The 12,846-nt window shown below is 37.4% G+C and overlaps 1 protein-coding gene across 3 annotated transcripts; it reads left to right on the plus strand.

Moving 5' to 3' along the window:
• The first annotated feature begins 139 nt into the window (after positions 1-139).
• Positions 140-12,815, plus strand: LOC124180031 (circadian clock-controlled protein daywake-like). Of its 3 annotated transcripts, none has more exons than XM_046565013.1 (6): positions 140-555; positions 7,693-7,733; positions 8,153-8,355; positions 9,209-9,380; positions 9,981-10,130; positions 12,417-12,815. In XM_046565013.1, the coding sequence occupies exons 2-6, from the start codon at positions 7,721-7,723 to the stop codon at positions 12,569-12,571; spliced, it is 693 nt and encodes a 230-aa protein (XP_046420969.1). In that variant the 5' UTR covers positions 140-555; positions 7,693-7,720; the 3' UTR covers positions 12,572-12,815. The 3 variants fall into 3 exon arrangements, with proteins under 3 accessions (XP_046420969.1, XP_046420968.1, XP_046420967.1); XM_046565012.1 differs by lacking the exon at positions 140-555 and adding an exon at positions 5,580-6,189; XM_046565011.1 differs by lacking the exon at positions 140-555 and adding an exon at positions 6,208-6,260.
• The last annotated feature ends 31 nt before the right edge of the window (positions 12,816-12,846 follow it).

The following is a 12,846-nucleotide window of genomic DNA, read 5'->3' on the forward strand; positions in this document are numbered from 1 at the left end:
TCCTCTAAGTTCAGGGCCACGGCCGATCGCGTTTTGCGTCCCCATTTTTCCCCCACTCGACTGCTTATCGACGCACAACCGTTGCACTTAGCAATTACCTTTATATTGATAATCGACGCGTGTGAATCATAACACCGGCAGAAGAAGAATAATTATCGGTCGAGTGAAAGGAGTCGGTTCGAATTTGCCGCGGCGTCTCAGGCGATTTTTGACAACTCGTTCTTTGGGTGAAAATAATAAATGAATGTATATATTTATTGAAACTAAATAAAAATAATAGTGAACGAAAAAAAAAAAAAAAAACAAAAAACAAAACAAAACTAAAAAACTCAAACCATGTCGGCCTTCGCAACTACTACAGTAAGACGTCTCGGCCTTCTCGCAGTCCTCTTTCACGCGTAATGTGTGTGAAGTTGCAGACTGATCGTATATAACAACTTCTGAAATCACGTTTTTCAATTCCAAGTCGCAATAGTTCGGGCCTTGTCACGTGGCCTGTGAAGAGTTCGTTCAAAGTCCGCACGGAATTCGGTATACAGTGTTAACATCAAAAACGTAAGTTCAATGAAACGCATCAGTCTACAGTTGTAACAATTGCTCGTCTAATAACGACTTTTGTTTTCTAAATTCTAAATTTTCTAAATAAATAAACCGGCGATCCCTTCACCTGTCGCTTTGTCATAATATGTACATCCGAATGTGCAGCGTCCGAATCGAGTCAAAGCTCGCGTTCCGAGACCTTGGTCTAACCCTCGGCGAAAACAGATGTAAAAATAAAGAATCCCTCATTACATATACGACTATGTTAATCAGTGTACGAAGAGAAGCGAAATATTGTTTGAACTCGCGGTGCTTGATTTTTTTGATTTCTCTTCTTCCTCTTTCGTCGATTCATCACGCTGCAAGCGTGACTCGGCAATACGCTGACAGACTGAGTTGCAGAAGAAAAATGATACACCGAAGGAGAGTGGTAAACGTTACCGGAAGTAATTCAACGAGTCCCAACAAAGGAAATGATTTTACAAATAAGTATCTGAATCTATGTACGGAATCGGATAAAAACATTCCGCTAAGAATACGTGGCGCACAATCATAATTTGGTTTCTCATTACTTCGAGCCCTTAATTGACCGTTCGAACCGTTAAACGCATATATCCGTAGAGTCGGAATCTCTGTGGCCTTGCGTCACGCAGTGTGTATGTATACATACCTATACATGTGTATAATAGCATCAATTACCATGGGAAATGAACCAGCTATTGACAAGGACAAAGTATTTCTAATAGAAAATAAATCGTAGTTGGGAGTACGAACGTACAAAAATGTTTATTGTACGACGGAACGAGTTTCTGTGTGGATAATAATTCTTCTCATTTTTTGATCTCATTAGCTGAACACAGATGAAAGATTAATAATAGCATCCATGGCTGCCCGAGATTAGAGCCTATCGCGATGGACTGACAAAGAAGTAGAAAAGAATAATTCTACCTCGTATAATTACGGAGTGTTGTAAAATGCGGTGATTAACTAAAATGTAGAGGTTCATGATTAGAAATTTGTTGTGATCATTCGTGGCGAACACTAGGATTCAACGCTAAAATCTATCGTAGAAACGCGGCTGACGTTGGATATGATTCATTAGTCTATAATTATTAGGATTACAAGATTTACCGAATGGCTAGATTTATGTGACTCGTACATAGAAGTTAGCCATAAAATCATATAAAATACTTGTGAATTAAGTATTAATTTACGCTGTATCCAAGCGTTATTCGCAATACGTGTAATTGTGAACGATAGGCATTATTATTAACTCTTCTGCGATGTCTAATTACGCAGGTAACGAAAAAATGAACAAATAGAAGGGAGAGGAAAATGCAATCGGTAAATCATGAATTGCGGCAAACTCAGAGGCTGCCCATTCGGCATCCTTAAATATGAAATCAAGCCGCGGGTTTTCGAAAGGAATCATCGAACTTAGGTTTTTCGTGTCTTTCTGAGCTGCAGGTTGATCGGATCCAGTCTCTCAGCCTCTCGACCTTCATATCCAACTCGAGATAATGAGTTGAAATGAGGCACTGCATATGTCGCGGATTCATTGCGTCGTTTTCGCTTTCACCGATTTACCTTCGTAGAAACACCGTGTTTCAATTAATTAATATTTAATCGGATCTGAAAATGGATGCTTATAGGCATACACACACACACAGTCGTAACTTGACGATGTTCCAACATCGCGTAAAAGGATTTACCCATTCCAAACATACCCAAACACTCCGTGTTAATTTCTCTATAATTATTATACATCCACTATTTGAAACTATGTGTGAAAACATAGAATATTTCACTTGTATTTATTTAAAATTGTTGTTGTAAAATTAACGGAGTTTTTCTGGAACTAATTATTTGAACGTTACGTGTATTTGTGTAAATTTTATGGCAAACGTATCCAGAGGTGATAAGCGTTTACAGGAATTTGAAAATCTTAATCCGATTGAAGTGTTCAGTGATTTTCACGTGAGACTGAAACACGATAAATGAACTTTTCGACGAGTTTCGTCACCAAATGTCGCCGATGGCGTGACGCTCTCGCGATAAAAAAAATGGGAACTTTAAATATCACGTCCAAAAATCACTGGGGATAAAAAAATGTGGGGTGAGCGATCCTTTATCGAATATTCTCATCATCCATTTACGCATTACGTGACATTATGACATTTATGACATAGCCTTGTACAGTTTCAACCATGACAACCATATCCGTCATTATCAACTTCGCAATTGCCACGATGGATTTTTAGTGTATATCTAAATAAGAGTAAGTTGACATTGACGCGCCAATGAAGGTTCAATCGGATTTATGATCGACGGTATAAAAATAATAGGAGTGTCTATAATTTCATTCTCAACTTTGCAAACATGTGTCAGGGAAGTATTCGCTACCGTTTTAAACTTCATGAGAATTATATAATCAACTACGCAATCGAGTAGAATCTGGTCGACGGAAATTAATACGCTAATTTTAATTCAGCGTTTTTTTCTCTCACCACTCGTAACTTCTCCTGTTCTGAATCGCTGCTGAAGAGCCTCAACCTCGGTTTTCACCGAATCAGTATTGCCTTATACGTCCTCGAGTTAACCGAAAATGAAATCGGCGAAAAAGGATGAGAGCGAAGGTACAAGAAAAACGGACTCTGCAAATTAGAAATCTGTTCAAGCGTCGTCTGATAATCTCAAAATGATGTTCATAAGCGAGCACAAATTTCAATCGAAGGATAAAGCGAGGTTAAATTAAATTTTACGATATTCCTAAAATTTATGTTACTGATTAGTATTACACACCTGCTAAGGTATTTGAAATTCCGCGCTTGGCTCCAGTTATCCCGATATTACTCGATGCTCATTCGTCTCTCCCGAATATCACCGGTAATAAAAAGTCTTTTTTTTTCTCAATAATCTGAGATAAAAAAGCAAATCGAGCAATACAAATTGAAACGCAACGTTGTTATGTAACAGTCAGTTTGAAATTACAATTGGACGATTATGAAATAAATCCACTGTAAAAAATCTTTATGATTTCAAACATCGAACAGAAGAAAAAAAAAACGCTTCACTCATTCACCATAGAACAATATTACATTTCTTTTGGTTTTTTCATGCTAATCCATATCTAATTTCTAGACAAACTAGACTGGAATTGAAAGAACTTCGTTGACATCGCATCCTTGAATCACCTCATTACTAAATACGATTGTTGAGCTTTCTGAGTGAATCCTTTTGGATCTTCTCAAGAGACAGAATTCACTTAATCCCTTTTCGTAAAATGCGAGTAACATGCGTTTGAAAAAGAAGTCTTTAATATCTGTCCTCAATAATCATTCATAGCGTACTCGACTATTGGTATACATTTTAATTATGTAAAATTATTGTCAAATTAATGGTCTTGTAATGAGAATTAGGGTAAGGCTGAGCAGAAGTTATAAATTAGTAAAACTGAAACAATGATTATCAACAAAGTTAACTCAAAAATAAACATTTACTGCGGAAGTCGGTTGGAGCGGTTAAAAGAGAATTAGGAGTAGTCCGAGTGACCTCGAGAACAACATTAATCATTAATCTGAATGACAAGATATATTAGGAGAGGAATATGTAAGCATGCGAAAAAGCGAGGATATTTATCACTGGAAACCAAAGGTACTGGTGTACTAAAATATATTACATAGTATTATTTCGGATCCGGTAAAAAGTCGATCCTCTCACTACGGAACAAGTGTCATTGGTTACGTAAAGCATTCTATGACTTTGTGAGAACGCAACGCATTCGAGAAACTTTGAATCAATTTTCCAATAATGCTTGCATGACAATTATCTCACATGTAACGCGTACCTTGTTGGAAGCTGTGAAAAAAACTATTTAATTCAATTAATTTAATAGTGCAAAACACTGTGGTCGTAAAAATTGAGGTGTAGAAAAAAAATTTATTCTCCATTCAATTACTCGATAATAGGTGATTCTCATCAACGGAAATAATATTCAATGTGCGTCAGTTCGATCTGCAATACTTAATTCGTACCGGAGGAGGAAAAAAAACTTGTTCACGTAATGTCGCAATCGCTGCTTGTGCAGGCATTAGATTTTTGAATACATTACTATCGCTTACTGACTCGAATTCAATTAAACGACCAGTGTAATAGTTCAGTATTTCTCTAGCAATGTCAAAACCAGGCATGACAAATGTCTGTCTCAGTGCACTTGAGGCTTAGTATAAATGTTTCAATTTCCTTTCTAATAGAAAGTTAAGAAATTTACTCAACCTTGAAATATGATTTTTCTCATAATAATGATAATCAGGGTTTTGAGAGTTACTCGTTCAGATATTTCAGTGCTGTGTTTCACAAGAATAAATTTCCAAGTTGGAAAATAGAATTCGAGTTTTAATTCAAATATATTAGCATTGAAGAAATGTGCACAATTATAATGTTATTTTAAACCAGAAATCAGCGGTATGAAATCAATTCACCTCGAAATCGATTTTTCAACTCGCTTGGCCAGCTTAGTTTGATTGGAATCGATTCAACAACGGCTCGAGTCAGGAAATGATTCTTCTGGAAGAAATTATTGGTTATTATTTTGTAAATCAAGAAAATCGAATGCAGTTGAACAATAATAGCATATTTGTAATTGTTTTAGCTTTGAAAACACGACGGCTTTAAAAACTTGTCTTGTTATCGGCTGACCTTGCATTTTCTAGTTCCTCGACATGAATGATTTTTTACAAATTTCAATCGTATAACTTTTATGAGTTTAGTTAAAGATACATTCTAAAGAGAGATTGAATTTCTCGATCGGATGCCATTGGTCATATTTAGCGATAAATCGTTGCACGACGGGATTTCAACGAAGTAACAGAAATACTTGACTTCTCTAATTTATAGAAATCTTGACACGCTAGAATTGAGTTAATTGAAGCAAAATTAAGAACGTCGATTCGAATGGAAGTTTGATTCCTGAATGGAATTTTTTATCATTCACGTATTGTCATAATGTTAATTTAACGACAATTTGTATATGGTTTTAGGTGTACAAAAATATGAGAAAAATTTAAATCCAAGACCTCTAGGCCTCACGGTTTGCGAAAAATTAAGTTAAGCTGGTCGAAGGTTCGTGTATTGGTCAATATACAAGCTTTACACACAGACAACCAAAATGCGAAATTACGGTCAGTGCATTCCGAAGATCTGTAGCCGTTATTAAAAAAAAAGTGATCTTTTCAATAATTCAGTAAAAATTGGCTAAAAAAGTTGATAAACAGCGTTCAGGGTTTCGGTTGAAAGCCCATACGAGCTGCTGCATATTATCCATCAACCATTGATACCTTAAGACGGGATGGCGAAAGGCCGCCGATTATAGTCCAACTGTGAGGTGTGAAACTCGGTGAAAAGTCCAGGCCGTTGACGTTCTCTGACCAGTGAAAGACTCGGAGATACGAGGAAAACTCACGAGCCAATGGCTGCCAAGTGGAACGAGGCAATCAACCGATCACCGGGTCTAAAATTCGAGAGTATATAACTGCAGTCTGCAGGGTGTATATACTTTGTTACCGGTGAATTGGATTCATCTTAAATTATCCAGTGATCAAAGGCGCGACGCGTCGAGGGAATGGCTTCTCCTCTCTTCACTTGGGCTTGGTAGGCCATTTTCGATATCAGTTCAACTACCGCATGCTTGGAAAACCGAAGGCGTTACATCCAGGCTTAGAGTTCGTATGATACTGAATTTTCACTGCAGTCGGATTTTAGTCTGGACGCAAAATTGTCAAGTCAGTGTAGATTTTGCAGTGAGTGAGTGACAGTCAGCGGAGTGACTTGTGATTTCCGTTGACATCCATCTTTTTTCAAACTCCAATAGTCGAACCAGTGACTCGCGGGTACCATTCAGATTTTTAAGGGAACACGCACACGGATGGATTCGAAGAGAGTGAAAGGGGTGTTGTTCAAATTGAAAAGAGATTTTATTTGTTCTGAGCGAATTTATTCTTTCGCAAATGATGCTTTGTCAATTCCGGCTAAATTTCTGTAAAACAAGTGTCGCAAACGCGTTGTGATAATCTGCAGTTAAAGGGATATCGGATCTTTCACATTCACCGACAAATTATGCAAATCATATTTTGCAATTTCTTCTCCTGCGCGATAAATTCGCTGAGAATTTTCAGAAACAACGTGGCTTTGTGATCGCGACGCTGAGGTCACTGTGAAAAGTTTGGCAACTTGATGAAGATATGCGTACATCGTATGGGATACGGCTACGAATTAGCATGCCGTAACCTCAAATCGAGTGAAAACTAGTTACCATTAAAGTATTTTCGTCAACTTTTTGAAGTTTTCTTAACGAACCCGAAAGCACCGAATTGCCAATTCTATAATTTTGCCCAAAGTTTGGAAAGCTTTCATTACTAGGGAAGTTAAAACAAGCGTAGAATACGTTTCCATTGCTCAGTCGCAAATGAGGAAATAACAATTTGGCGTTTTTCATTGATCATTGTAGACTGAAACATAAAGTATATTTACGTTCGCACATGCATCGGGAATCGTTTTGATATATTGGTCATCAGAAATCGACAATATTCCAGTAGAAGGTAACAATTGATCATCATTGAATTGTGACTCAGCCATCGTAACATCCTTATTGGCAGTACGTCCATGTACTTGTTTGATTTCGAGAGTCGTCGTCAGGTTCTTTATTTTTTTGACGTAAGCTTCTAAATTTTAATCATGATTGAGAAACGTGAGATTCTTGAAAAAAGCACCCATTTTTTTAAGAACAATTTTGTGGGAAGACATTGTATCATGTTTGTATCATTGGTAACTAGGCGCAAACTATAAAACGACTAAAATCAGAGCTTTATTGTCTTGAAAATTGAAAAATCGATCATTTCCATACACAAAGCTATAGTTCAGGATCGTTTATATTCAACGAGTTTGAGAAAGCCTGATCTTCGATTTAAATACCGCTGGCTTAAGGTGGGTCAGCAGGAACTGCATTAGTTGTAGAACGATTAAAACTTCAATGAGTCTGTATTTTTCAACTCGTACCGAATCCCTCGACCCAAGCCTAAGTTTTTCACACGGAAGTTGAGCTGCAAGTGAAATGCATAAAAGCAACCGTACGCTGAATAGTCGTATCTGTTTCAGGCTAGCCGCATTGCTTCTCGGGACCACGATGGCAGTTTTACGTGAGTAATTACAGCACAGAGAGAAAGAGAGAGAGCGAGAGAGAGAGAGAGAGAGAGAGAGAGAGAGAAATTGATATGTATCTGAGGCCAAGTATGCCGTGATAGCTTTGTAACGAAGGCGCAGAAGTGGTTTGGAAATTGCCAATAAAAACCTGTTCCAACGTACGGCTGCGATTTATAGTATCCACCAGAAATATTTAACCTGAAGCTCGTTACATAACACGCATCGATACGGGTGATTATGTAAATTTCCAGCATGTTCGTTCGGGTATTGCGCTCGACACGGTGCCTTTAAATGCTAGTTTGAGTCTGCTTTTTTGTTTCGTGAATCGAGTGCCTTGAACAAACCACGTGTGTTTATAATTGACCGATCTTCCATTTGTTTGCCAATTTTTTGTCCAAGGCAATTGCTCTTCCAGCTTCGTACATCGTGCCGTGCAAAAAATCTAACCCGAACTTGGACCGATGTATCACTGAAACCATCGAAAGCCTCAGGGAGCGGCTTGCCGAAGGCATTCCGGAACTGGGAGCACCGGCATTGGAACCTCTTCAATTGGAGAATGTTCGTTTGCTACGGGGTCCCGTGGGCGCGAGGCTGGACGTTAATTTAACGAACATGGAGGTGGGCCGAAAATTTGGGACTAGATCCTCGGAATTGCCTCGGAATTGCCATTCTCTGCACTAACGTACGCTGGAAAAAAGTTCGCTGCTTTCCAAGGAAACGAGTCGATATTAAAATTGGTTCAAACGTGGCCATTATTTGTTCAAGTATTGGAACAAGGTCTAAATCCTAGTTTTTGCTGAAAATATAATCCAATCAAAGTATAGGATTCTTAGCTCAAGTCTTAGAGGTACCTTATAATTTTACGAGACTCTTTTCCATCTAAATAACTTGGGTTATCGAATTCAGTAATTTTTAACGCAAGGTACAAAAAGTCTTGAATTTGCTAAACTCTGGTTTCTGGTTCCTGCAACACAAAAAAAGTTGTTATCATTTACGAAGGTAAATTTATTATCTAAACGATTTTATGAATTCCGGATAAAATCCGCGATAAAACTTTAATAAGTATTTATTATTTATAACCGTCTTAAATGAAAAAAGTCGCATGCTGTGAGGCACCTCTGAGCATTATTTCCAATGATAACGACAAAGCCAATATATCATTCATTGATAGCGAAAGACTGTATTCATTAGTGAAAAGACGAAGTTTCATCAATTAATTCAAGAAACGTAAGTAGGTTACTGATTATTCGTAGCATCCTTGACTAGTTGGCCTAGCTCGTAGTAATTCTATATATTTTCTATCACAATTACTACAGGTTCGGCAAAATTAACTATGTACATTGATGGCCGAAGTAGCTAAATAAAATTCAACTACACGTGTCGTAACAGTCGTATAATCATCGACGTCCCTTGTATTATCCTAGACCTCGTTCATTATTACGGTGTAAATAGGGCTTCGTCTTGTTCGCAGGTGAGAGGCCCTTCGACGTTCAAGGTTCACAACCTTAAGTCGAATTTGGACAAGAACAGTTTCACCTTCAGGGTCGCGTTCGACAGGCTCACTTTTCGAGGTAAATACCAGATGGATGCGAGGGTGCTGCTTCTCAGATTGGCTGGAAAAGGAGATGTCACTGGAAACTTTAGTGAGTAATAGTCTAATTCTTTGGCTGAAATAAACTCCGAGTACAGCAGAAATGACAATTGAAACGTCACGTTCCGGAAAATGGAATGATTTCCCAGTATTGTTGCGGGCAAACGGACGTATTAAAATATCAGAAAAATTTGGTGGTATTATTCTTTGTCGAAAAGACAATATCAGACCCAAATGCATTTTTTAAATTATTACAAAGTCTCCTATATTTATTAGCAATGCAAATTTGGAGCACCGTTTTCCGGTTGGAAAAATTCACGCATACAATGCGGATACAGAAAAACTATAGACATATTTCTTTTCTCCCGTCATTAGCAGTGAAAATGTCATGGATAAAAGAAAAATCACTGTAGAATCTTGGCAAATTTTATAGTTAATATGTTCTCATAGAATCGAATTTCCTTAACTCATCCAAGCTAATGAATAAACTAAGCGAGTCTAAATTATCGTGGGATTGACTTTTTAATAACTTTATTACGAATTGCGCAATGTTTCCGAGTTAGGTGTCCGGTTAAAATGTTATGGAAACGTGTTTCGCGTTTTTATTACTTCAATTCATGCATCTTACACACACTTCTCTATTATATGGCAGCTGGCTACTCATCGGATGTCGTACTACGAGGGCACAAAGTCGTGCGAAACGAAGTCGAATATTTGAATTTCGAGAGAATGAAGCTGAAAATAAAAATCGGCGAGGCCAAAATACATCTGAGCAACTTATTCGGAGGAGATCCCATACTGGGTGAGTATCAGGATGTTTTAAATATTTTCTCCGAGCTCCCGTCACTAAAAAAGTAAGTTTTAGTCACTCAGAGAAATCAAGTCAAGAAACGGGTCCATGAAAATATTTTCGAAGGCAGCACAGTGCAATTTCGCAATTCAATTTCGCAAAATTCTGCAATTCAGCAATGCAACTGTCGCATGGCTGAAAAATTTTACCTCTGTAAGGCCTGAAGAAATGATCGAATTGTTATGGCACGAAAAACAAGTGATATTCAAGAATTGATCATTTAAAATGACATGGCAATTAATTTATTGAGAATTAATCTAATTTTCTCAACAACAACCCCGACTCGTAGAATATCGACGAGTGTTATTTGAGATATTCAGAATTACCAAAGAGCGTGAAAGCCTTTAACCATATTGCAAAGAGAAGGATAACTTTGATCAGAGTATAAACATCGGCTCGAGTAAAATGCAAAATCGACATATCGTCCACATTGTTCAGAATCATCCCAATTGCAATCGACAAATTTTCAATAACTTAATTAACGTGAAATTTTTTATAATGCCGGGTCTGGAGTTTAATTTTCTTCAATAATATGACGATTACTTGGTTATTCGTTTAAACCTTGCTGGAGCCGAATTAATCAGAGAAGGCAGAATTTCAGAAATTTGTGGAAACGTTGAAGTAAGACGTGATGTTAATACCGTGGTTTCTTTGGGTATTCAAAGCTTAATTTTACGGCGCATACTTAGATGAAAAAAAATCGAAAATGAAATCTTCAAACAACCTACCGAGTATATTAATCGCAAATGAATAGTGGGTGGTTGAAATGTCGTTTTACAATCAAGGCACGGTGAGACGCGATAAAAAGACCGATTGTCCGTATTGGCATCTGGTGTTAAAAATAGCTTCCCGTATTCACCTGCAACCAGCTGGGGGGTCTCGATAAGTTCGAGAAACAATCACATAGAACCTCTAGTTGAACGAATAATGATCGCATTAAACTGACAATGAGCCGCCACAACTGCGTAATCAAGTATTAAACACGGCAGATTTAATCACCAATCGTAGGATAGACGTTCCAAATATTGAACCACTTGTGTTCCACGATTATAGTAAGTCACGTGTTCGAATTGGGAAATAGAAGTCTCGAGAAGAATTGTAAAAGACATCATTTTTCGACTTTCGCGCTGCAGACTTGAATAAGTATACGACGGAACGATGTATCATTGGGATTAGAGATGAATTAGAGTAAGAATATTGACAATTCTCTGTATGGGTGGAGCTCTGGCGTCTAATGCGATTTTACCAACCTTGGGCATGCTTGACCGAATATTTAAACGACTAAAGTGAAGTCCATAAGTACACGAATCAGAAGAATGTGTATTTTAAATGCCGAAATAGTTGCGTTTGCGATTTCAACAATTTTTACCATACTTATTGAACATAAACGTAAAACCTTTTAAAACTTCAGATAGAAGTGCAAATACTGCATATATGCATGAACACCATTTTTTTCTTCAATATTAAGAAGCTACCTTACGGACTTGTACTCACGGACTGTCATCGTAATTAATGCCTGTAAAAATTTTATACGATTTAATAGTGAGCGCATCAATATACGATTTTTCACAAATCTATCATTTGACTCACATCTGAGGTGTGATTATTTATTCACAATCTTTTGCAGCGCTTATTAGCATATGGTCGTTTAATCTACTGACTGATGTAATTTGCCATGAAAAAACTTGTCGACAGCGTGATCACTGTCACGCAATAAAATTTAATAGTCGGTGTATAAACGCTTTATCTTCCACGTGCGTGACTGAATTCGCTTTTCTTATATTCGATAGAGTTTGCTCATACTGGTTTCTTTTTACAATGATCAGAACTTTGCACCGGTTAATTCTTTCTTTACCACGGTTTTTTCCCTTACTTTTGCAATGTGTTCAACGACATAGAATTCCGTATACGAATGTGTGTATAAATTTTTTTTTAGTTCCTGTTTCATAAAAAATCCCCAAATACATTCGACTCCGTAGGCTAAAATTTCCGAAATAACGACAAAATTTATCGCAGTATCGATGGAAAAATTAAAACGAGTTGTTTACAGCTAAAAATATTCAGGGATATCTAATCCGATTCTTTGTAGATAAATAACTTATTCGCTACGTGATTTCGATGATGTTAAAAATTGACACACCTTCTTGCTGTCGTTGATCTCAAGCTCAAAATTATCCTTTTGCGTAGATCAAACGAGTTCAAATCACGACTATAGACTGAGAAATTTCTTCGTTATAGGTCCAGCGACCAACGACATATTGAACACAAACAGTGCGGTGTTCGTTGAAGAATTGAAGCCAGTTTTAGAGTCTTCGTTGGCGGACCTTTTCACCGATGTCGCCAATACAGTCACAACGTCATTCACGTACAAAGAACTTTTTCCAGAGGACTAGCGCCGAGGAGAAGTAAGAATAAGAAAATACCAATGTTTAAGCTAACCCGACTTTTCCCCGTTCAAATTCTTTCTATAGTATCAAATTTATCGTATTAAAAATTAATGGTAAGAGATATCTGTCGACCACTTTTCCTGAAATAAGACTGTATAATTATAATTCCCAATGCATCGAATGATCGATCGTTCTTATCGACGTCATCGATTGGCTCGAAATTGGAGTGGGGGGAAAACAGAAGTTGAAATACGCGGCGTGTAAAAAAATCGTTTATTTGG

The sequence above is a fragment of the Neodiprion fabricii genome, chromosome 4, assembly GCF_021155785.1.
Source record: "Neodiprion fabricii isolate iyNeoFabr1 chromosome 4, iyNeoFabr1.1, whole genome shotgun sequence".
Taxonomy (NCBI): domain Eukaryota; kingdom Metazoa; phylum Arthropoda; class Insecta; order Hymenoptera; family Diprionidae; genus Neodiprion; species Neodiprion fabricii.

Excerpts from the sequence above, each read along its gene's own strand:
- LOC124180031 (XM_046565011.1), top strand. The coding sequence starts at position 6,223 with ATGCTTGGAAAACCGAAGGCGTTACATCCAGGCTTAGA. Across the intron at positions 7,734-8,152 it reads GACCACGATGGCAGTTTTAC|CTTCGTACATCGTGCCGTGC; the intron begins GTGAGTAATTAC and ends TTGCTCTTCCAG. Across the intron at positions 8,356-9,208 it reads TTAATTTAACGAACATGGAG|GTGAGAGGCCCTTCGACGTT; the intron begins GTGGGCCGAAAA and ends TCTTGTTCGCAG.